Source organism: Mirounga leonina, unplaced genomic scaffold (assembly GCF_011800145.1).
Source record: "Mirounga leonina isolate KUSES-001 unplaced genomic scaffold, KU_Mleo_1.0 Mir_151, whole genome shotgun sequence".
NCBI classification, from domain to species: domain Eukaryota; kingdom Metazoa; phylum Chordata; class Mammalia; order Carnivora; family Phocidae; genus Mirounga; species Mirounga leonina.
In genome coordinates, this window is record NW_023270377.1 from 53,984,001 (window position 1) to 54,006,567 (window position 22,567).

General features: G+C 40.8%; 1 protein-coding gene across 1 annotated transcript in view; it reads left to right on the top strand.

The window, feature by feature from the left end:
* Positions 1–22,567, top strand: part of PDE11A (phosphodiesterase 11A) — a 388,181-nt gene that overhangs the window by 292,814 nt on the left and 72,800 nt on the right. Inside the window, exons 11-13 of the mRNA XM_035007663.1 lie at positions 5,946–6,092; positions 6,330–6,437; positions 21,257–21,366. Coding sequence (XP_034863554.1) covers positions 5,946–6,092; positions 6,330–6,437; positions 21,257–21,366 — 365 coding nt within the window. The remainder of the gene's footprint in view (positions 1–5,945; positions 6,093–6,329; positions 6,438–21,256; positions 21,367–22,567) is intronic.

Genomic DNA, 22,567 nt, shown 5'->3' on the forward strand with positions numbered 1-22,567 from the left:
CTTTTAAAAATATTTCTTGACAATTCTTAGACATTTATATTCCCTCTTATGTTCTAAATTTTACTGTTTCCACATATAAATTGAGCCCGTGAGCTGCAGTGTTTGGTCATCTCCTTATTGTATGTCTGGCCCCAGGAACACAACTCAGAGCTTCACATTACTGCCACCCAGGCCACCAGCTGGCTTCATAGCCTTTTGTGGCTTCTGGCGGTGTTTTGTAGACACGCAAGATGGGTGTCGCCTGCAAACGCGCTGGGCGGCCCGCACCTCCTCCGTCCGCTGAGCAGCTCGCTGCTGGAGCTTTGTTGCGCTATCTTCTTTGAATTCTGTATCTTTCCCCACACATGTCACATGTTGTGGGCTCCCAAATAGCCCAACTTTCCTGTTTGAAAGTTGATTTAGGAAAGCAACGTTGCACTGGGATTTATAAGAAATCGTTTCCTCTTTTCCTGAGCAAGAGCAGAAATTCGTTAAGATGTCACTCTTCGCCACTAGAAATATGACTGTATACTACCTAAACTACTAACTACTTCTAGTACTGTTAGTCCCTCTAAAACCTGAGTGACTCATATGTTTTAAGCATTTCTCAACTGCGTCCCAAATGTCCAGAGAAACCTTCCCAGGTTTCTGACAAAAGGATCCTGTCTACACAGAAGGATCCCTCACCTTCCTGCTCTCCGCCCAGCATCTCACCTGTTTGCTGCTTCCCTTACTCTTGCCTGGCCAAGGGTAGTATCAGCCCCATGCATGCTCTGCTTTCCCGTCGGAAGCTAATGTCATTTGCCTGAAGTCTGCTTCTGCTCCCTCAGAGGAGAAGTTATTTTTTTCAGGATGGTCTCGGGAGTATTGAACTGATTCTGTGTTCCCTCTAATCAAAACAATGCTAACGACCGGGGCTATTCTAAAGGCAGTTGTGAACCTAGACACTTCCCAAATGAATTCATGTAAGACCAAAACATTGTCCTCTCAAATGGTTCCAGGCTGCTCATCATGAAGAGTGGATCGATAATTATCTGGATCTAAGTCCCAAACATCTCTCCTGGTGCACCCAAGTTAGCTTGCATAAAACAGGGATGAGGGACCCTTTGCTTGGCAGCAGCCCATTTTTAGAGGCAGTATAGTGGTTGGGAACCAGATGCCCCAGGTTCAAATCTGCCTCTGCCAGTCACCACTGTGCAAATTTGAACAGATTACCTATCTATTCCCGTGGCCTCGTCTGTAACATGGGATTAAAAATATTCCCTACCTCTTCGGGTCCTCGTGAGGAGCAAGTGAGTTAATATGCATAAGGTGCCAGAACAGTGCCTGGCATGTGGTAAGAGCTGTAACAGTGTGGCGAAATAAAGAACGTCGCAGTCCCTTCCACATCCCCACAGCCCGGTCCCCTGCCTTCCATAATCCCAGGATCCTAAAGCCCCCAACTTCTGCTCTTGTCCAGAGGAGCCTGTGAGTGAGTGGGCTGGAGTGGCGACAAGTCATTCTGCCTTTGAAATGCTTGGCCTGGACCACCACCCACTTTGTTGTTTCTTCCCATTTTCTGAACATCACAAAATGTAATATTCATGTGTCAGGAGATCCAGGATTGTATTTTAACATTTTATGGCCTCTTTGCAAAGCTACCTTTTCAATTTTAGAGGAGGCAGTTTTATGACTTCCTTTGATAACCACTTAACTATTAAGACCCAAACAAAGAAGAGGCATGGTCAAAGGATATCAGGTACTCCCAGCCAGCTAGAGTCCCACTTCTTGAACATTATTCAAATTAGCTCCAGGACTCATAATTCTGTGTTTTCATTTATTGCTGCACTAAAGTAAATTGTTCTTTTATCCAAATGTTATTTCCTGGCTATTAATTCAGTAGTTACTTTGGATTGTAGCACTCTTCTTTGATTTAGGGATATGGAGCCTTATAAATATTTAAAAGTTGAAGACTGACAATTGGAGAAACTGACTTTGATTTGTTTTGTTAACATCCTATGTCTAGAGTAATTATAGGTTTGGAAGACGTGATCCCATTCTCTACTTATCAGAAGATATGCAGAGCTTGTGTTTCTATAACAAGGACATTTGGCAACAGAAGGCTCTTCCCAACTCTTTTGCAGACAAGATCTCCATGCACACCTCCTCAGGACACACCCTACTCTTAATTCTTCATAATTTCCCCCAGAAACCGCTCTTGAACCCAGGAGTGGGGATGAAAACTATCTATACTTCTCAAAATAGCTGAAACTGGCCATTTCTGAAAGGCTGGGGACTTTCTCTGCATCTACAAGTGCCGGCAAGGGTTTACGACAGGGCTTGGGGTGATCCATAGACTGGTATGATTTAACTGTGGATCAATCAACCTGTTAGGGGAAAAAAGACAAGGTCAATAAGTATGGGTCTTGGTGAACCAGAGGTCACCCTACATTTTTCAACCTAATGTTCTTATTTCCTTTCCATTAACATTTCATAATGAAAAAATGCCTATATTCTTTAATTTTTAAGATAATTAAGTGAATTTACTGCCTTTGAAGGGTAGAGGATTTACAATGGCATCAGAGACGACACTATTAATAATCCACAAGACAGGGGCCACCTGGAGAGCGACACGGCCTCCGCTGCCACATAAGCTCCTCGGCAACCAGCTGGGAGGGAGTTGGACTTCCTCTGCCAACGCAGGACCAGACTCTTCTCCTGAGAGCAGAAACACTTGTGTCTTTTGGGACGGGGCTCCTACCCTCTTGGGAAGTGGTTTTCCAGTTGTATTTGAATCTGAACTTGAACAAACTACCACGAGCACAGATATATTCTAGGTAGAGAGAAAGCCCTTGAAACACGTGGTGGAAGTAGAGAGTCGTTCTGGAGTTTCCCTAAAGGAAAGAAACACCGCATCCTCCTCTAAGAGTGTTACAGCCTAAAAGGCAAGGTCAGGATTGACACAGGGGTACAGAATAAGAGAAAAGGGTGTGCACAGTTGCCGCCAGGCCCATGCACGTAGAAACAAAGGGACTAAAAACCAAAGGTCAGTTTACCTCTGAGTTCTCCAAGCTGATCATTTAAGGCACCATTTAAAAAACACAATTTTTTTTTTTTAAGATTTTATTTATTTATTTGACAGAGAGAGAGATAGCGAGAGCAGGAACACAAGCAGGGGGAGTGGGAGAGGGAGAAGCAGGCCTCCCGCCGAGCAGGGAGCCCGATGTGGGACTCGATCCCAGGACCCTGGGATCATGACCTGAGCTGAAGGCAGACGCTTAACGACTGAGCCACCCAGGCGCCCTAAAAACACAATTTAAATGATTTTTGGATAACGATGGTAGAGTAAACGGACTCATTTTCTTTTGTTCCTGCCTCAGGCCCCACTAAAAAATCATGAAGAATTTTTTTTTAGGGTATAAATTCTCAAAAGCAAAGAAATTGGGAGAGGACTTAATAATAACAAAATTTTGAAAGCTAGAAAACAGATGGATAAATATTAAGTCATTTAACAAACCCAAGAAAGCCAAAATAAGCCAGCCATGGGAAAAGCTGAGAGACAAACAAATTTATACCACAGAGCCCCTCCCAGATAGCTCCAGAACTGGCTAATTAAGTACCTTTGGAAGTAGGGATGAGGGTGGGACTATGTCCAGGAAAATGGGGAATCTAAGAAACAGTGACATCTCCAGATCCTTTGTCTCACGCCTCCACTTCGTAAACACTGAGAGCTGTGTGTAGCTTAAGAGGATATAACAGCTGCTCTTTGGGTTAGGGAGACTCCAGCACAGAGCTTGAGGGTAGGCCTACAGGCTGCACACAGAGCTGAATGAAGGGCTAGAAACCAGTGCTGGGGCTCCTCCCCCAAGCCCCTTCCCAGCCAGGCTCCACCCGCAAGGTTCTTCTCTGGGGAATCTGAGTAGCTGAAGAGCAAAGTCCTGAAGATACCCCACATTTGGTGGCTTTCCCAAGGAAACAGGTCAGTTAGATTCCCCCTCCAGAGAAGGCTGCAGGAGATTTAACAGGAGCTATTAGAGCCTGACTTGTACACAGAAGCTGAAAATCAAAGATGACCATACAGCTAAGGAAAACCTCTAACACTCTGAAACCTCTGATATATGAAAATGATTGCTTGACAGATAAGCTGATTAAGACAGAGACTAAACCATCAGCAGATGAATGGATAAAGAAAATGTATTACAGTTGACCCTTGAACAACATGAGGGTTAGGGGCACCAACCCCCATGCAGTCAAAAATCCGTGTAAAATTTTGACTCCCCAAAAACATAACTACTAATATCCTTATTGACCAGAAGCCTTACTGATAACATAAACAGTCGATTAACACATATTTTGTATATTGCATGTATTAGGTACTGTATTCTTACAATTAAGTAAGCTAGAGAACATAAAACGTTAAGAAAATCATAAGAAAGAGAAAATACATTTACAGTACTGTGTCGTCTTTATTGAAAAAAAGCCGCATATAAATGAACCCATGCAGCCCAACCCATGTTTTTCAAGTGTCAACTGCATACACATGCAACGGAATATTATTCAGCCTTAAAAAAGAAGGCAATCCTGTCATATGGTACAACATGAATGAACCTTGAAGACATTATGCTAAGTGAAATAAGCCAATCACAAAAAGATAAATACTACCTGATTCCCCTTACATGAGATATCTAAAGTAATCAAACTCATAGAAACTGAAAGGAGAATGGTGGTTGCGGGGACTGCAGGGGAGAGGAGAATGGGGAGTTGTCCATTGGGTGCAGAGTTTCAGCCACACAAGGTGAAAAGTTCCAGATACCTATCGTACAACAGTGTGCATATAGTTAATACAGTACCATATTTTTATATTTGTTCATTGTTCTTCTGTGTTGTGGGGAATAAACAGTGTTCAGATTTTAGCCTAGAGATGTAAACTCTTATGGAGGAGCATGGAGTTGGGAAGGCAGGACTGATTATATGGTTTCTAGAATGCTTAGAGTGACCAGCGTTGGATTTCATTGCTCAGCCAAATTAGTCCCAGGGTGAAGATAACTCCTTGAGTAATTTACACCCAGTGAATAGACTAGAAATATGAATCCAGAATATCCCCGATAGCTTGAAAAGGTAGAAATTATCCCCTTACCAAGAGTGGCCCAAAGGATATGGTGAACCCAATGAAATCAGCATGAAAATGATTCCCTAAGATTTTGTTCTTCCCTTTAAGTTTGTGTGGGGCAACTGATGGACGGCTGCCTCACGTGAGTGTTTTGAAAACCCTGAATATGTATGACCAGTATTGTAATTACATTGTGATGTTTATGTAGAATGAAACTAAACGATATTGTAAATTTATTCTTTTGGTGAAACATAACGCTGGTGCTGATCCTCCAAACGTCGCTATTCTATTAAGAAAACATTTTGTGCCAGAGATGCTCTGTCTGATCCTTTCCATCCTTCTGAATATACAGAACATGTGTGTAACAAAGGGCATGTGCGGAGCTACAAGATATAAGGACACAAGAAACGGAAATAAGGATACAGAATGCAAGGATATAAGAATACAAGAAACAAGGCAAAGGGGTGTATTCCCATGTCCTCCTCTGAATAGCAGCAATTAAAATTAAAATAGCAGCAATTAAAACCAGATGTTTCTTGCATTTAGTGCTCTGTAATATGCATCAGAATACATTGTATGACTGCAGTTTCAGTAAACTAGACAGCTTTGTATTCTAAATTCTGCAGACTAGATCCAGTGTGTATATTTTTCCTTCAGATTAGCTTCCCTTCCCCCCTCCCACCCTCTTCATTTGCTTGGGGCATTTGCAGCTCCGAAACAAAAAACATTTCCAGCTCAGAGTTTAGCTCTATCGGAGTGTAAGTGCAGGTCAGGTCTGATTTATGTGGCACGTCTGATAAGCAGGAAAGGAGAGAGCAAGATGAGGGCTTTGGAAAAGCTGGTGAACTTGGCTTGACTTCTGTCTTCTGTTTTGTAGGCAGCCAACGTCCCTCTGGTGTCAGAACTTGCCATCGATGACATACATTTTGATGACTTCTCTCTTGATGTTGACGCCATGATCACAGCTGCTCTCCGGATGTTCATGGAGCTGGGGATGGTACAGAAATTTAAAATTGACTATGAGGTAAGATGTTCTGACAAGGCGATCTGCCTAGGACAACACGGTAGCCAGCTTGCCCAAATGCCACCTGAGGATGATACTACTCAGCCTGCACACCTCCTGGGATTACCGTGAGAGCCCTGGGAGGTTTGTGGAAAGGCGTGGGTGGTGACGATGACTCAGACATAAGGCATCGTTTTGATAGTAGCCCACTGGAGACACATCCAACCGCCTGATACAACCTTTCCCTTCCCCTTTCAGACACTGTGTAGGTGGCTGTTGACAGTGAGGAAAAATTATCGAATGGTTCTGTACCACAACTGGAGACACGCCTTCAACGTGTGCCAGCTGATGTTTGCGATGCTCACAGTGAGTGTGTTCGGTAGCAGCGGAAGGTCATCTGTCATTTGTAGGGGCCTAGAGGCCTTCTTCTTCGCATTTCCATTTCTCTGACAAATTGCCACATGATTTATTTTACACTGGAACTTACCTGCCCTGGTTATGGGAGTATATATTTCACAACAATTTCTGGACTTTAAGGCAGTAAAATCGCTGACACCTTGAAGCAGGTGTAGTCTTGGCATGATTGCTTGAGCCTCTTTTCAGTGTTTTATCTTGGGAAACTGGTTCTTTTTACAAAAGAAATGCTTGGATTTTCAAAGCAATCTTCTTGCAGAGGACAGGGGCTTGAGTAACAAAACATAAGGGATCCCTGGATAAGACTCTCTCGGTTGGTGAAAAGCCACAGTCAGGGCACGTGAACATTACCCACAGGAACATGGAAATCCTGAAAAAACGCTTATCTGTGAGATGCCCCGGGAGGCAAGGGAAGAAAGAAGTAGGAACAAATGCTGTTAGGGCTTAGGGGCACACAAGGCTTAAAATCTCTGTTCTAGGGGCTGTCACCCAGGGAAGGTGGTAGTCTGGTTTTTGGAGATGGTTAGAGCCACTGGCCAGAGGTAAGCCTTGGAATCTAAACTAAAAGCAAATGTTTGTGGCAAAAATTGAAACCAAATCTTCTATTTGTCTCCATTTACTGGCAAGAAATAAGGCTTGTTTTGGCCTTATTTCCACTTACACTGTTAAACTGTAATCAAGTAAAATATTTTCTGGCTTAAATATATTGGCTTCTCTGGCCTCTTGATTTTATACATATACACATATGTATGTAGATATATGTACATATATTTATATGTATAAACATATTTACCATATAAAATAGAAAAGAATACAAGTTTTAATTATTATAACATAAATCTAAGTACCTTACATCTTTGTACCCACACTGAAATTTAAACCCAAAATAGGGAACTCCAAATGATATACATTTTTCTTTGGCCAAATGAGCAAATACTGTTCTGCTCCTTCCTTATGAAATGATCTGTCCCGTTCTCTGCCTATTAAAATTTTACTCATCCTTGAAGACACTGATCTATGCCAGTTTTTTCCAGAGTCTTCCCCTATCTCCCCAAGCATCAATAATTACTTCTATCTCTGCACTGTGTCTAGTACAATGTATCTTTCTTTCTGCTGTGTATCTTAAGTCACAGGTCCCTCATTTTGCTATAGAGTCAGCAGCTTGAGGCCAAAGAGATCATTTCTTATTCTTTCAACAACATTCATTTGCTTGCCCAATGAGGGCATTTTTTTGCTGAGGACCTCGCCAACACTTTGCATGCCCTCATACACTTGGTAGGTTTTCAACAAATGTGTGTTAGGTTAACTTGAACGCCAATGTGCATATAGCATGAGAAGATGGGACCAAAATGTCTTCACTTTACGCTGGAGGACATCTGTTTTGGATCCTTAGCTGCTTAAGGAGCAAGCAGATTGGCCTGGAAAAACTGGACTGACCCTGTCCTTCTGTAACATACCCCATGAAAGCAGTCGGCCAGGCAAATGAGGGAGGAAGATGCTTTGAACTATTAGCCTTAATTGCTCAAGTGCCAATGTTGCTTAAACACACACACACCAAAAAAACAACAGAAAAAAACGCACTTTCATCTTGCTTTTCCATATCAGATCTCAGTAGACAAGGAATCATTTTCTGTGTGCAGAGTTTATGTGTCGGACTCACAGAAGACATTCAATAAAGAAATTGTTATCCTGTTATTTTGGAGAACCTATGGATTTATGGTGATTTGCCAAAAATAAGTCAGCGGGAGCCTTATTCGACGAAGGGAAAAAAAGGAATGGCCTTGCTATTATGAGTTAGAGATGTAAAAGACAGAAACAGACTTCTATGACAAGCCTTAAAATAGTTGGGGTGGGGTAAGTTAGCAAGAGCAGTGGGGTCAGGGAGGACACTTAGGAGTAAAAGGAAATACATACCCAGTTTTCTTCAGTATATGTTTCCAAAGTACAAACTTGATCCTTTTCAGGAACTGAAAGAAAGCAGAACTCTCAAGCTCTGTTATTACAACAGGGGTATTCATACTGCCAGAATATTTCAAGGGTATAGTTATTTTTGCAAGTCTGCTCAGCAACCTTGAAGAGTAGCCCTGTGTGAGAAGGTTTGGGTTTTGTTTTTGTATTAATGCTAGCTCAAAAAGGGGAGAATTCTCTGTTAAAGTTCCCACCCTGGCTTTGAAAAAAATACACTGGTGAATGTTATTTTTTTCTCCCTCAGACTGAATTGAGAAGCCACATCTGGAAAAGATATCATTTCCTGCCTATTAGATTTTGCTGAACTTGACTAAGGGTTACAATAGGTTGAAATTATCAACTTTTGTACCTAACACAAGCAGTCTCTTCAACTTGACCATGGGCAACCTGGTTAACGAGAATTTTTTAACTAAGAAAATAATTACAGAGGTGAAAAAAATTACTTGATCAGTGAAGAAAAAATGAATTTAATTTACTCATCAGTTCTAATTTCTGGAATACAACCTCAGCTTATGGCAAAATGATAACCTACTCACTTCCCAGAATGGGTATTAAAGCTTCAGACACTCCTGAAAACTAGTAGGGGCTTTCACTGTTCTGTTCTCATTAGTGATTATATTTCCATTCTAGTTATCTCATATTCTATTTCCATGTATTGAGTTAGAAACAGAATTTTCTCTTAAAAAAAAAAAATTACCATACACCAACCGACACTGGATTCGTTAGGCCTGAGTCACAAAGCCAAGAAAGCATGGCGCACATATGCTGAGTTTTCCTCTAGATGGCGCTCCAAGGCAAAGTTTCCCAGCCAGTTGCCAAGAAAGGGGGAAAAAAAAACCTTCCCAACCTTCCCTGGAAGTACTTCTTTTCTTCTAGGACAGGAGATAATGAGGCACACACTCCCACACTCTTTTCTTAAAAGAGGCACCACCAAAGCAAGTGTGTCCAAAAAAGCCCCTCCTATCAGGTTAGACTGTATTATGACTGCCTTGCCCACAGAGCTGTTAGCAGGAATACTAGAACATTCTCCATGTGACCTTGTATCTGTGCATGTATTTTTCTAAGCCCATTGTCTCTGAGAGTGGGAAGATGCATAGTTGTGTGTCACTGCTGAGCAAACTATGACACCGTGTACAACAGGACAAGCAAGTAGTAAATCTACACACCAGCCTCCAAACCTTTAACCCTAAAATCATTTTGAACATGGAAAATAAACTTATTGACTCAGAATTATGTTTTGCAAAAGTATTCAACCTCATGTCTAGGTAACAAATCGGTTTTGTTCCTTTATGGGGGAAAAAGAATGAACTGCTTTGAAGAATAAGCAATTTGATATAAAACGGTGGATATTTAGTTCACTGGGAACCCTGCTAATGACTTACTAATTTATTCTACGCCTCTGGCCTGAAATTCCCAATTTAGAAATGAAAGCTTCAGTAGTATTCCTTGCTTCTAAAGAGATATTTAGGTAGTTAGAATTTACCAAATATTTTGAATTCCTTGGATAAATACAGCACGGTTACTATTTGGGGCTAAAACAAGGAATAAAAACCTGCAGATCAAGAATAATTATACAAATTCTCTTTATTTATGGAAGCTTGTAGAATAAATATTCCATTAAGCACATACATAATGAACAATGAGAAACACATCTCTCCTATTCACAATGCAGACCAGATAGGGAAAACGACTGTGCTTTTGTTTGTATTCTGTGGAATAAAAGGTATGAGGTGGTGCCAAGGTTACGGAGACATTTTTCGGTTTTATAAATGATGTATGAGTTCTGACAGATCCTCCAGGGGGGATAAAAAAAGGTTTCCTTAAGAGTCAGTGTTCTTTACTATCCCATAAATGTACTCATTAGCACTTTGGGCCATGCCCAGCATCCTGTAGGGCTCTTTCAAAAGAGATGCATTTGAATGAGTGGATTTAGTTGAGGGTAATATTATTCATGTTGCCTAGTGTCCAGTTTTTTAAAAAACTATAAAACGATGAACAACTATCACTGCTAGAAATCTTGTTTTTTCTTCATATCACACTAAGGTTCAGCTAGGGTTCATATAGCATATTATGATCCTGCAGAAGTCACTGGATATGAAAAGAGAAGAGCACATGATCACATTAAAATTTATGGTGGTGCAGGCGGCATGGCGCTGGTGGGGGATTGCAGTTAAACACTAGTAATAACCAAGTATCACAGCAAACACATTGACCCCCCTGACATTTACGGGGGCTTCTTAAATCTTAAATGTGGAGGTAGCGTGTTTAAGTCCATATTTGTGTTGTCAACAAGGTTATTTTCAGAGATAAGCCAAGTCATTTTATTGATAATTCAAACTAGAGAGCAGAAGGGACGTTTAGGGAGAAAAATCCATCCTATTCACCAGCTTGAGGATAATGTGCTGTCTGCTGTCTGCTGTTTTCAGAGAAGTCCTTGATTTTTGAGACAGAAAATTTATTCTGGAAAGAGATCTGAGAAGCATAGTTGGAAATCTCCCTCACTCCCTCTCTTCCCTCCCACCACCCCCACCCCCCTGGCCTCCCAAGAAGGACAAAGTCAATTAAAAATTTTTTTAGAACCAATTAAATTTTTGAATTAATATTTTCACTAAGTAACCAGAATCCTAATCTCAACAGAAATCTAAGGTTTTTTGTAGATTGTCACATTGGGAGGTCCAGAGAGATCTACATGTTTTGTTCTGTAACTGACTATAATAAAGTAACAAACGATAATCATGTTTATAATCATCAAACATCATTTTCACATTGTATTTCCTTTTCATATAAGTAGTAACTACTATATTTACTTGAAAATAAATGGCAGCGTCATCATAACAATGCGATAAAATCTGCATGTTAGAAAAGCCAGTTCTTTAATCTTCATGTAGGTACGTCTTGACTTCCAGTGTAACTTTAAAGATGGCAAATTTTCAATTTAGGAAAGGAGTGATTTTCAGTGTATTTGCAGAATATCAGCACTGGGCACTAATCAATTTGACTACTGTGCTTAAATTACATTTAAGAGTCCTGCCTTTTCATCATTTAAGAAGGTTTCTATTTTTCTTCTCTCTGGCCACCTCTGAGAGCCCCAATTAAGCACTCCATGCTTCTAGTTGACATTCCCGTTATCCACATTTATTTTATAAAAGGAAAAAGGCAAAGCCACACATAATTAAGAACCCGGTGTGCTAATAACCAAACATACAATTGGGCAGAAGGATAATCCAATCCATTTCCTCACACAGGAGAGTAACCTCCATAACTCACTTTAAGCGCTGCCATTCATGAGTTATGGGTCATTCCCTTCCTAGTGAAAATAAATTCTCCAGCACCATCAGCCAGAGCTGGGTATTTTTCTTAGGACATGTAAATTGTAAAAGTGTATGAACATAATCATGTCCAGTATTCTGGGGTGCGTATAAGCTCCTGCTCATGGACACAGGCTTGTGAGGAAATGAATGTGCTTTCAGGGCTCGGGCTGCCTTGTTACAATATAGGATTTTTGATTAAAGGGAACTTATTCTTGAGATTTTTACGGTGTTGGTAAACTGCTTAATCTGTCGCTTTGTGTTTTATGACACCAGCCGAGTCCTCCAGGTCAGGGAGACCCAGCAGCAAAGCCATGGTAATTTATCACCGCCTCCATTCTCCCTGGTTTATAACTTAGTGATGGCACTTCCATGGGGCTGGAAATGGGCACTTCAAGGTGTCAAGCTGGGAGCTTTAAGAAGTTTTAATTCTTCATGAGTCCAGTGTTTAATTTTGGCTCAACGATGGCAAATAAAAATTTGCGTAAGCTTTGAAGAGCCCTCATAGTCTTGAAACTCATCAACCTGGCTTCTCGTACTTGGAGAGGTCTGTCTCTGCACAATTAATGTTCACCAAGTGATCTGCCTCATTTTCTGTGCTCACAAACCACATGCTGTATTATATTCAGTTCACTAGTAATTTATCACAAAATATAAACTACCTTTCTAAACATGAACAAAAAGTCTCTGCCCTCAAAAAAATCACAAAGCACATCTATTTTTAGTGTTGAAAGCTAAGTCCTTAAGAATCGAATATGCTTTTTATTGTTTCTTTTTGAAATACAGTGTGTGCTCATGCACACAGATATGTAGTCCTTGTATTATCTAAATTGAAGTACAAACTTTGTTTTTCCCAAGTCTTATTAGGATATCCACTCTGAAATTTTCCTTCTACCGTTTGTATGTCTTTTTACACATTTTATCAAAATATGAGAGCAGAGATAATTCGGCCAGTTTTTATTTGACGTCCTGAGAATGAAATAAAGAGTGCTGACCGATGCTGGAGGTTTGCTTTGAAAGATGCTAGCTCACAAACAAACAAAGCAATGCATGTGAACAGATAGATGAAACAGGACCAGCAAACCATGGATCCTGTTGTTGAAGTTGGATAATGAAGATGTGGTGGTTCATTATTAGTGTTCTAATTTTGTATGCTTTTAACTTTCCAAAATAAATAATTTTTTAAAATTTTGATAATAGGTAGGTTAAAAATTAAGTCTTGGAAGTGGTTTAAAAATAACTCTATAAAATTTATTAGAATCAACCCAATTTTTTTTTCATGCATCAAACATTCATTCAACATATGCAATTACACCAAACAGACCACTGAGTTTTGCTCCCTGGCCTTTCTCAGACTTACATGGGCAAACAGTTGCAACATTATTTGAGGTTGAGAGTCATGGTATATCCAAAATATGACTTAGGTTTTACTCTTTGATGACAAGTGCCTTTGGAGGCTTCCGGTTGTAGGAGAGAGTATTTCAATGTAGACTGTAAGATTTTCCCAACTCTTGGGTTGGTAAGGGAAGGGTCATTATAGATTTAAATCGGTATTTGGCTGCATTCATCTCGAGGAGAAAGAGAAGCAAGTTTGATCAAAACTACCCCTAGTCCCACGGATAATTAGACAAACTACAACTGGTTTGTGTTACACTACATGCTTTGGTGAAGGGGACATGTAAACATAGTGCTAGATGGTGGACCCCTAACAGCTGGAGAGGTTCTGGTCTCTGGACCTCAAAAATAGGGCTAAAGTGCCTCTTTTTCAGCTCAGGACACCCAAATACTGGCAGAAAAAGATTACTGTAAATTCCAAAGGAGTATGACCATTAAATCTAGATGCTCTGGTTTGTGCAGTAGGGGTTTTTTTTCCCAGTAGGGGATTGTGGCTGTGAATACCTGTTCTCCTCCCCATTGTGTTTTCATCCCATAAGCCCTGGTTGGCAGAAACAGCACCCTGTTTTAAAAAGAAGATAGGATATGGCATCAAGTAGTGTAAATTTATTCATAAGCACTCTTGGTAAGCAACTGAAATCTACTTCCATCTTAAAGCTTGAGAAAGCCCTCTGCCTAAACTCATTGCTTTGTAGCAGTTGAAAAGGTTGATACCCAACAGCCTGCTCCCTGGATTTGTATGTTGAGAGGTAGCCATTCCATCTTGAAGCCAACAAACATTCCCAAAGAGAAACATGCTGGGCTTGCCCTATACACGCCCTTGGAGGCCAAACGCGTGACTTAACAACGTTCACCACTCTGATCCACCCACACCGGGCTATGTGCTCAATCGGGAGGGTGACTGAAGGCCCCCTTCTCATAGAACCTTTGGTTCTTGTTCGCAGATCTGTTTCACAGAGAGACACGAGCATCTTGTATGTGGCATTTACAATGAAACCCTCAAAGAGTGCTCTTTGGCTAAAGTAAACTTGATTTTAATAACGTATCAAACAAAGGCCCCAGACAGTGATCTGCAACACTCTGCACATCAGAAATTAAGAAAACCAGAAACTAAACGCTTCTTGTCTAAATGCTGCATTTTGGCCCCAAGCTCACATCACTTTGAAGTTGGAAGTCATCTATAGGTCAGTTGAGACATGACACAGATTAGGGATGTGGTGTGCAGATTCTTCTAGAGGGACACTTCCTTGAGAAATCATGTTCTTCTAAACCCCTTGGAATGGTGACCTCTTCTTATCCAGAAAGAGAGAAAGATGAAGGGGAGAAGGAAATCTCTACAAAAACTAATCGTGTTCTCCCTCAACTTTAGCCAATCCACTGAGGGCTCTGCTTTAGTGCCTGGCTGTCAGCATCCATGGAGGAACATTCGGGGAGCCAAGAATCTTAAGTCTGGAATTTCTGCAACCATTAAGAATTCCTAGTACATCATTGGATTCCCTCCCTCTTTGTCTGCCATGTGCTAGATCTTGAAATCAACAGGATGAACTCAGGACATCCCTCATCATTCAGTACCTCCGACACCAGGTGCAAAAACAAATGTGAAGGCAGAACTTCTGGCATCACTCTCTCAGCTTCCCATGCTGGAGCCAAATACACGACAAGGGTCTTGCAGTCCATAATCTACCGTCTCCAGAAACAGAGCAGGGGTGGCTGACCTCTTCCAACATTTCCTACAAAGCACAGCCAGTGTTGTGATGGTTTCTCACTAGAAAGGGGACCTTTACAGCATGCCTCAGGCTGGCCAGGGTCATTCCTGTCTTCCTCCGTGCTCTCTTCCTTGTGCTTGGAACAGTGTAAATGCTTCATAAATATATGCTCAATGAATCAATGAATGAATGGACACTTTTCAAGATGTTAGTGCTTCCCTCGTGCCTAACATGGAGCAAATGCTTAATGAATATTCGCTCGATGAATAAATGAGTGAAGGACACCTGTGAGGTTGTCACTATTTTATTCCAAGCTAGGAGAGTTTGATGAAACATGGGCTTACTCTTAAAACAAAACAGAATTTAGACAGACACACACACACACACACACACACACATATATATTCTAATGAATAAATGTTTTTTATGGAAATTTTGGACACAAAGGAAAATTTTTAAGTCAACTGTGAACCCATTATTGGTAACATTTTGATGTCCTGACAGTCTTTTTCTATGCATGTATTGAGTAAAGTTGGGATGTTACATATAAACCATTGTATCTTTCTTTTCTCTCCAAACCTATTTGTACATCACTCTTTATGATCAGTTACGTCTTGATGCACCCGAGCTCATGTTTAGGCGCAAGATGTCCAGTAGTTCTGCAATATCAACCTATCACCACTCAAGAATATTCCTTTGTGGAATAAAGCACACATCAACTGATTCTTTAAAGCCATGTCATCTAACACTGTATCATCACAAGAGTATTTAAAAGCTGCATAACTGTACCCACACCCTCACCTTAGTGGCTGAATAGCAGAGTGGATGAGAACACACTTGGGAGCCAGGTTGCCTGAGTTCTAATCCACCTCTGTTACATTCTAACAGTGCATTTTAGTGCCTCAATAGCCTCATCTATAAAATGAAAGATAAGAACAGCATCTCCCTTAGAGCGTTCTTATAAGGATTAAATGAGTTAATGGATTTGAAGTATATAGAACAGTGCCTGGCATACACAAGCACTATAGAAGTGTTAACTACTGTTACTATTATCCCAAGCCTTTTCTCAGATATGAAATCATTATCCACAATATCAGTTGCCTGATATACAATAAGCACTTAATAACATTTGTTAAATGAACGAAGCCTCTATAGCACCATCTATATTGTGATATTATGGCTCTTGTTTTTTAGACCTTTTTGGATTCTACAGAGCCACAAAGCAACAGTCATTTTTCTCTGCCCATGATTTCCTCCATTCACTACTATTACATGGGGTCAGCTTAGAAATAGTAGTATATCCTAGCTGGTTTAAATCTTATGTTGACCAGATGATAGGAAATTATTGGGTAGCCTAGGGTACCCTGTGAATCAATCTAATTGTCTGGGTTTTTTGGATTCCGGTGATTATATGCTCTGGTAGCTGGGAATAGGATTATCCCAACATATGTTTTAGCCCAAGAAAGGATGATCATTGGAAGCGTGCTCAGAGGGTAGTCACAGGCTTTTCTGGAAAGGGTGATGTGAGAACTGGGTCCATATGCCTTGACTATCTCTTTGCTTATATATATTGTATTCACTGCTTTACATTTTTTATATGGACTGTGAGGGAATACAGGTGAAAAAATAGATTAATGTAAAGGTCAATAAAACCCATAATTATTGGGTCAAGAACAGAAAAGATATAATTATATTTGAAAATAAAAGAATAAAATAGAGTCAGGCATGGGATAAATACATTAAAATATACTTTCCATGGCCACTGTGTTCTCTTTTGAAAGTATATTGTCCTCAGCAGGCAGTTGACTTTTTCTCAACGTGGGTAAGTGGAGGTCTGAATGGAGAGGGCACGAAGGAAGATGGATGTGGGAGGGGAGGGGCAAACGGACACTTACTGGCAGCTGGACACTTTTCAAGCCTGATGATTCTCAGAAACCATTTACCAGGCAGCTTTAAATCACAGTCAAGAGACAGGTACTGCTTCAGTAATTCAGGTATCACGGTTGAGAGAGGTAAATATGTTTGTGACTGTGAGTGGGCTGGACTTCAGGGACTCTTTATTCTGAGGATCTAGAGGTGGGCTCCATGGTCTTTGAACACCATAAACTTATAGAATAATTTCTGGGAAGAGGGAGCATGATTTTTATCAAATTCTCAAAAGTATCCATGATCTAAATAGTTTAAGACCTACATGTGGATTCCCAAGAAGGGGCGAGGGAGGCGGGGGGAGGAGACGGGCTGCATAGAACATTATAGTAAAATATATTCCATCATATTATATAATGGGTGATAACTGATAGCTTAAAAATGACTCAGGATTCTGATCTTGTGTCTATTAGAAGCATTTGCTTTCAACTTCTAATTAAATTTCTAGTCTAATTACCTTACTTTAACATTATCCCTATTCTTACTATTCTAATTCATCAGCTCATTCTAATCAATAACATTTTCACAGGCAGAACCTCTGTAAATTTTAGTGCAGTTCTGTTGTTTATTATAGCACTGATTTCCACAGTATTCTGGATAATTACTTCCTATTTGATAGGCTTTCAGGATTTACTTATTATTAGCAAGATCCAAACCCAACAAAGTTTCAAGATGACAGATAAAAACTTTTATATTCCTTCCTTTCAAAATCACCCCCCAAAAGCAAGGAGAACAAGAAATGGATACACATCCCATATATTATGGAACCATAATATATGAAGGCAGAAAATGGAGAGAGGATGGCTCATAGCTTAGCAGAGAAAAGGAAGATCTAACCCAAGTGCCTTCAAGGTGAGGGGATAGAAGAAGTGGTACACGTGAGAAACATCTCCCCAGAATCTATCAAGGCTCAGGAACCAGAGGCATCAGATAATTTAAAAAATGGGGTGGGGGCGCCTGGGTGGCTCAGATGGTTAAGCGTCTGCCTTCGGCTCAGGTCATGATCCCAGGGTCCTGGGATCGAGTCCCGCATCAGGCTCCCTGCTCCTTGGGAGCCTGCTTCTCCCTCTGCCTCTCTCTCTCTCTGTCTCTCATGAATAAATAATAAAATCTTTTTTAAAATAAATAAATTAATTAATTAATTAACAAAAAATGGGGTGAAGTGGAGTGAGGAGGTGCTGAAAACTCTGAGTCCCCAAGTCTCCACCCCTTCTCCATGTAGTCAGAGGGCTACTCTTCCCCTCACCTATGCAGGAAACCAGGATATTTGCTGGAGACACTAACCTGACTTGGGGACACCAGCAAAAGAAAAGTTAGGGTGAGGTACACCCTGAAAATGAGAGAATTAAGTGAAAGTCTACATTCTCAAAGATGAGGAGATACAGTTCTCTTTTCTCAAAATGCCACCACGCACGTTTACACCATTTCCAAGCAAAAGATTGGCAAGTCCAGAGAAAATGAGCTTAGATACTGACATTTAGGGATGTCCAACAAAAGACCAGCTGGCCTTCTGCTCACCTGGTGGTAAGACCCAGCAATCTACAGATACCACCCCCATGAGCTGGTGTGTGGTGAACATTATAATGCTTTACTCTTATATGAGTAGACGCTCAAGGATATCAGGCATTTGAGGGAAACCAGCAAATACGGAGAAAAAGAGTTTCAGAGGACACAGGCAATCAAGGAGCAGAAGAGAATTTTAGAGGAATTATAATTATTATCTTCAAAAAGATGAGATGAAAATGCATCCATGAGAGAATAGCATGCTATGAGAAAAGGAGCAACAGATAAGAAAATGCTTATAAATTATTACTCCTGGGCATTCAGAGGGAAAAGTCAATATGAGCAATGGGAAAGAAGAGACAAGAATATAAAGAGATCAATACAGGAAGTCCAATGTCCAACCAACTGGAGTTCCATTAAAATAGGACCTAAAAAATGGTGAAAAGGAAATTATTTTTTAAAATATAAGATTACAAAAACATTGTACTGAAGAAAATGAGCCTGCAGGTTGAAAAGCCTCACCAAGCAAAATGATGGATGAAAAAAGTCCCAAACCAAAGCATATCTTTGTGAAATTGCCAAAACCCAGGGATAGAGAGAGGATTCTAAGAGAGAGAAAATCAAATAACATCTGATTTGTTAGGAATGAGAATTGGATATACTTCTCAAAAACAGCTTCAGAAGTTAGAAAACAATAGAGCAGTCTTTCAAAATTCTGAGTGGAAATGTTGCAAGCTAGAATTGTAGGGGAAGCTAACAATTGAATAGAGAAATAAAGACATTTTCAATCATGCAAAGCCTCAAAAGTTATTGCACTCCCCAGTGTTGAAAAGTTAACACCCTTTCTCATGAAGCCACTGGCAGATGTGCTCCTGCAAAATGAGGGAGGAACTGAGGAAGAAGAGAGGTGTGGGGTGCAGGACCCTCGACGTCACCCCCAGGAGAGGAAAGCTGACAGCCCACAGAGAATCCAGACCAAAGAGCAGGACCAGATTACCACAGGGGGTCCCCGGGACAGGAAGGCATTGAAGAAATGCTGTGAGCCTTTAGAGAGCTGTGTAGGATATGAGAAGACTTCGATGTTCAAAGAAATCTTAACTCCAGGAAATAAAAACATTTACATCAGAAAGGAAACAAACCTTGGATACTAGTTGGCTCAGTTGTGAATATTTATATAGAGAGTGCGGATCTGGATTGCATTGTGAGTGTGAGGGGAGGGAAGAGAGGAAGGGAAGAGAATTCTCACCTGTCACAAGACATCAGTGTTTAAGGGTAAACTCTGGCACCTGGATGCTGGGAGCTTGCCCACCTCTGCCACGTACTAGCTGTGAGTCCTTGCGCACATTACCTAGCTTCTCTGTGCCTCAATTCCTTCATCTGTACCTGGGGATAACAGTAGTTCCTAGGACCACAGGGCGGTGGTGAGATTTAAGTCCGTGAAACAGTTGGAGAGCTCTTAGGATTGTCGGCACAGAAGGAGGACTATATACATACTTGATGAATAACCAAGTGCTAATAATATGGACATACTATCTAGAAATATGGTAGGAAATAACTACCAAATTAGGGAAAGATCAAGTGCCTTTGGGAGTCAGGAAGGGGAAAGGATGAGAGACTACTGTTTTTGATTTGAAACCTCTTACCATGATTTGATTTTTGTTTTATAACTATTCAGGTAATACTCCAAGTAAAATAAAATTAACTTAAAATGAGCAGCCAACTCCAAATTTTAAAATGAAGGGGCACACACAGCTTTGCTGGGGGCTATTTCATCCCTCCCCCGACAATTTATTAACACTCCCATTTGCTGTGCTAGTGAAATTATGTGTATTTCTAAATGTAGCAAGGGACCCAACTTAATTTTTAAAAATAAAATTGTCAACACAAAAACTTATTATTCAGTTATTTCTGCAATAAAAATGTAATCAATTAAAAAACAAGGTTTTCATTGCTCTAAAGGAGTGTCTTACAGATACTACCTATTGGTCCAAGGTTTGGGGAAAAAACATACACGAAAAAGGAAGCAATTTGAACTCCACTTTCCCCCTCCTCCTGCCCTCTGATAAAGATTTTAATAAGTAATGAAATGGGAGACTTAACTAAGTAAAAAGGGGAAAACAAAGGCTTTGGGTCAAGAAAATGCATAGACTTGTGTTTCCAGAGGCTCACTTCCTCTTCTAAACTACCGAAGGACAGCAGGAACCAACCAACCTTGGTTCTGTAATTACATCACGCTGCTCCCCAAAGATCTCACATCCAGCCTATGCATTCCACAAGCATGCTACCATAGGCTAATAAAAAAGGATTCCATGCAATAATACTCCACCTGATGCTCAATCTGCATTGCCTAATCGTCTGCCAAATCCTAGCTTTCAAGACGTACCCTGCCTTATTATCTGTATAAATTTAATCTGTCTTCCAAGCTAATATGAATTAAGGTAGTCACAAGATAACTTCTCGAATATTATCATGTAGCACTCTGAGTACCTCTAAGTTGCTTCTTTTAATATACATGTATATATGAAAGGTGTTTTCTTTTGCCTGCCTTCCTTTGAGTGGCCATTGATGGATATAGCATTCACTTCTCAATTCACAGCCCTCTTTTCTCCTCATACCACTAGATGCTCATCATTGCAATGTAGAATTACAAAACACATTTTGCTCTGGGCGGCTGCCAAACTGTCACTGTATCTGGATAGTGCTGCCTCTTCTCTAAAAAGGGAACAAAATAGTCTGAACTGTGTCCTGGTGTGCCAGGGTGGGCCACCATGACAGCCAGCTAATTCATCACTGTGGGGACCTTAGGCTCTGCAACTGACCACCCAACTGACTGTCATCGAAGGGGGTGGCAGTTAATCATTTCCTTAAATGATGTGAGTATGAAAACGGAGCAGACTGTTGCTCAGAGGACAAACCTGATCCATCCTCCCCAAGTAGTGACTGTGCCATTTTCCCTTCTTCCCAGACCGCAGGGTTTCAAGAGATTCTGACCGAGGTGGAAATTTTAGCGGTGATTGTGGGATGCCTGTGTCATGACCTTGACCACAGGGGAACCAACAATGCCTTCCAAGCTAAGTAAGTGTTCTAATTGTTGTTATTTTAATGCATTTGCCTTTCTGTTCAGAGCCAAAGGTGACGAGTGCTAAAGAGTAAAGCATTAATATCTGGCATCTGAGGCCAAGGCCACGCAGACTTGGGTGTGCATGTCATGGGGCTCATCCATCTTTATAATTCCCTATTCTTCTTTTAATTGCAAATTTGCCCTTCATGTCATGCTTGTTGATTTGGTCTGTCTCTGTTGACCTCAGTCAGATAACAAAGCTCAGATTTTAAAGGGCCTATTTTTTTTTTTTCTCCCAGAATATTTGCCTTCTTGGCATTATAAGCATCTTGGACTTGCTACTCTCAAAATCGGGTTTTGAGACTATTAAAATAAAAGTGGTCTTAAGAAATTTTATGAAGCAAAATATCTTTCTTCACCCAATAGAATCTCTTGCAGGTTCTTTAATGGTGGGTTTGTATAAACTGCAGTGAAGTAAAGCGACGTGAGGAATAGGGTCTCTGCTGCTCTCATCCGTCTTCCCACAGAAAGGTGGGAAACAAAGGATTGCATCAGAACCGGGGATGTGCGAGCACATAATGTGCACAGACAGAATAATCTGCCCCTAAGCAAGTTGGACTGGCCAAGATAACCGTTGCTCTGTGGCTCGCGCTGTGGCCAAGGCCGTAGAATGTATGGGTGCTGGAAATAAGACCAAAACCCCAATCTCCCAACTTAGATTGAGGATCCAGTTTCAATGTTCTTTTTACTCTCTGTTTGCAAACAAAATGATATGTTAGCTCAGACTCTGGAGCAAAAAGTTTGGGGATGGAGAAGTTAAGGCAGGCTTCAACAAAGAAGTAAGATAACTGTCAGGTGACTGATTTCGAAGCCCCTGAACAGGTCTGCCTCCACAGTCTGAACGTCAACAGCCCACTGAATGTCAACAGCGCACCACTCACTTTGTTCCTGGAACATCTACCTATTGAGTCCTTGGAGTCCTGGCATCTTGCATTTACTCCTGATCGAGCAAATGAATTTTTATCTTATTCACTTCTCTATGCATCCTGGATCCTATTATAGCCCATCACTTCAACTCTCTCTTCTCAATATCCTATGATTTCTTGACCCTCTTAACCTGCTGTGACATCTACTCTGCAAAGACTCAGCCCCAGCTCAATCAAACAATTCAATTTCTTGCTACTCTACTAGATTTTTAAAGGCTTTGGAAGAAAA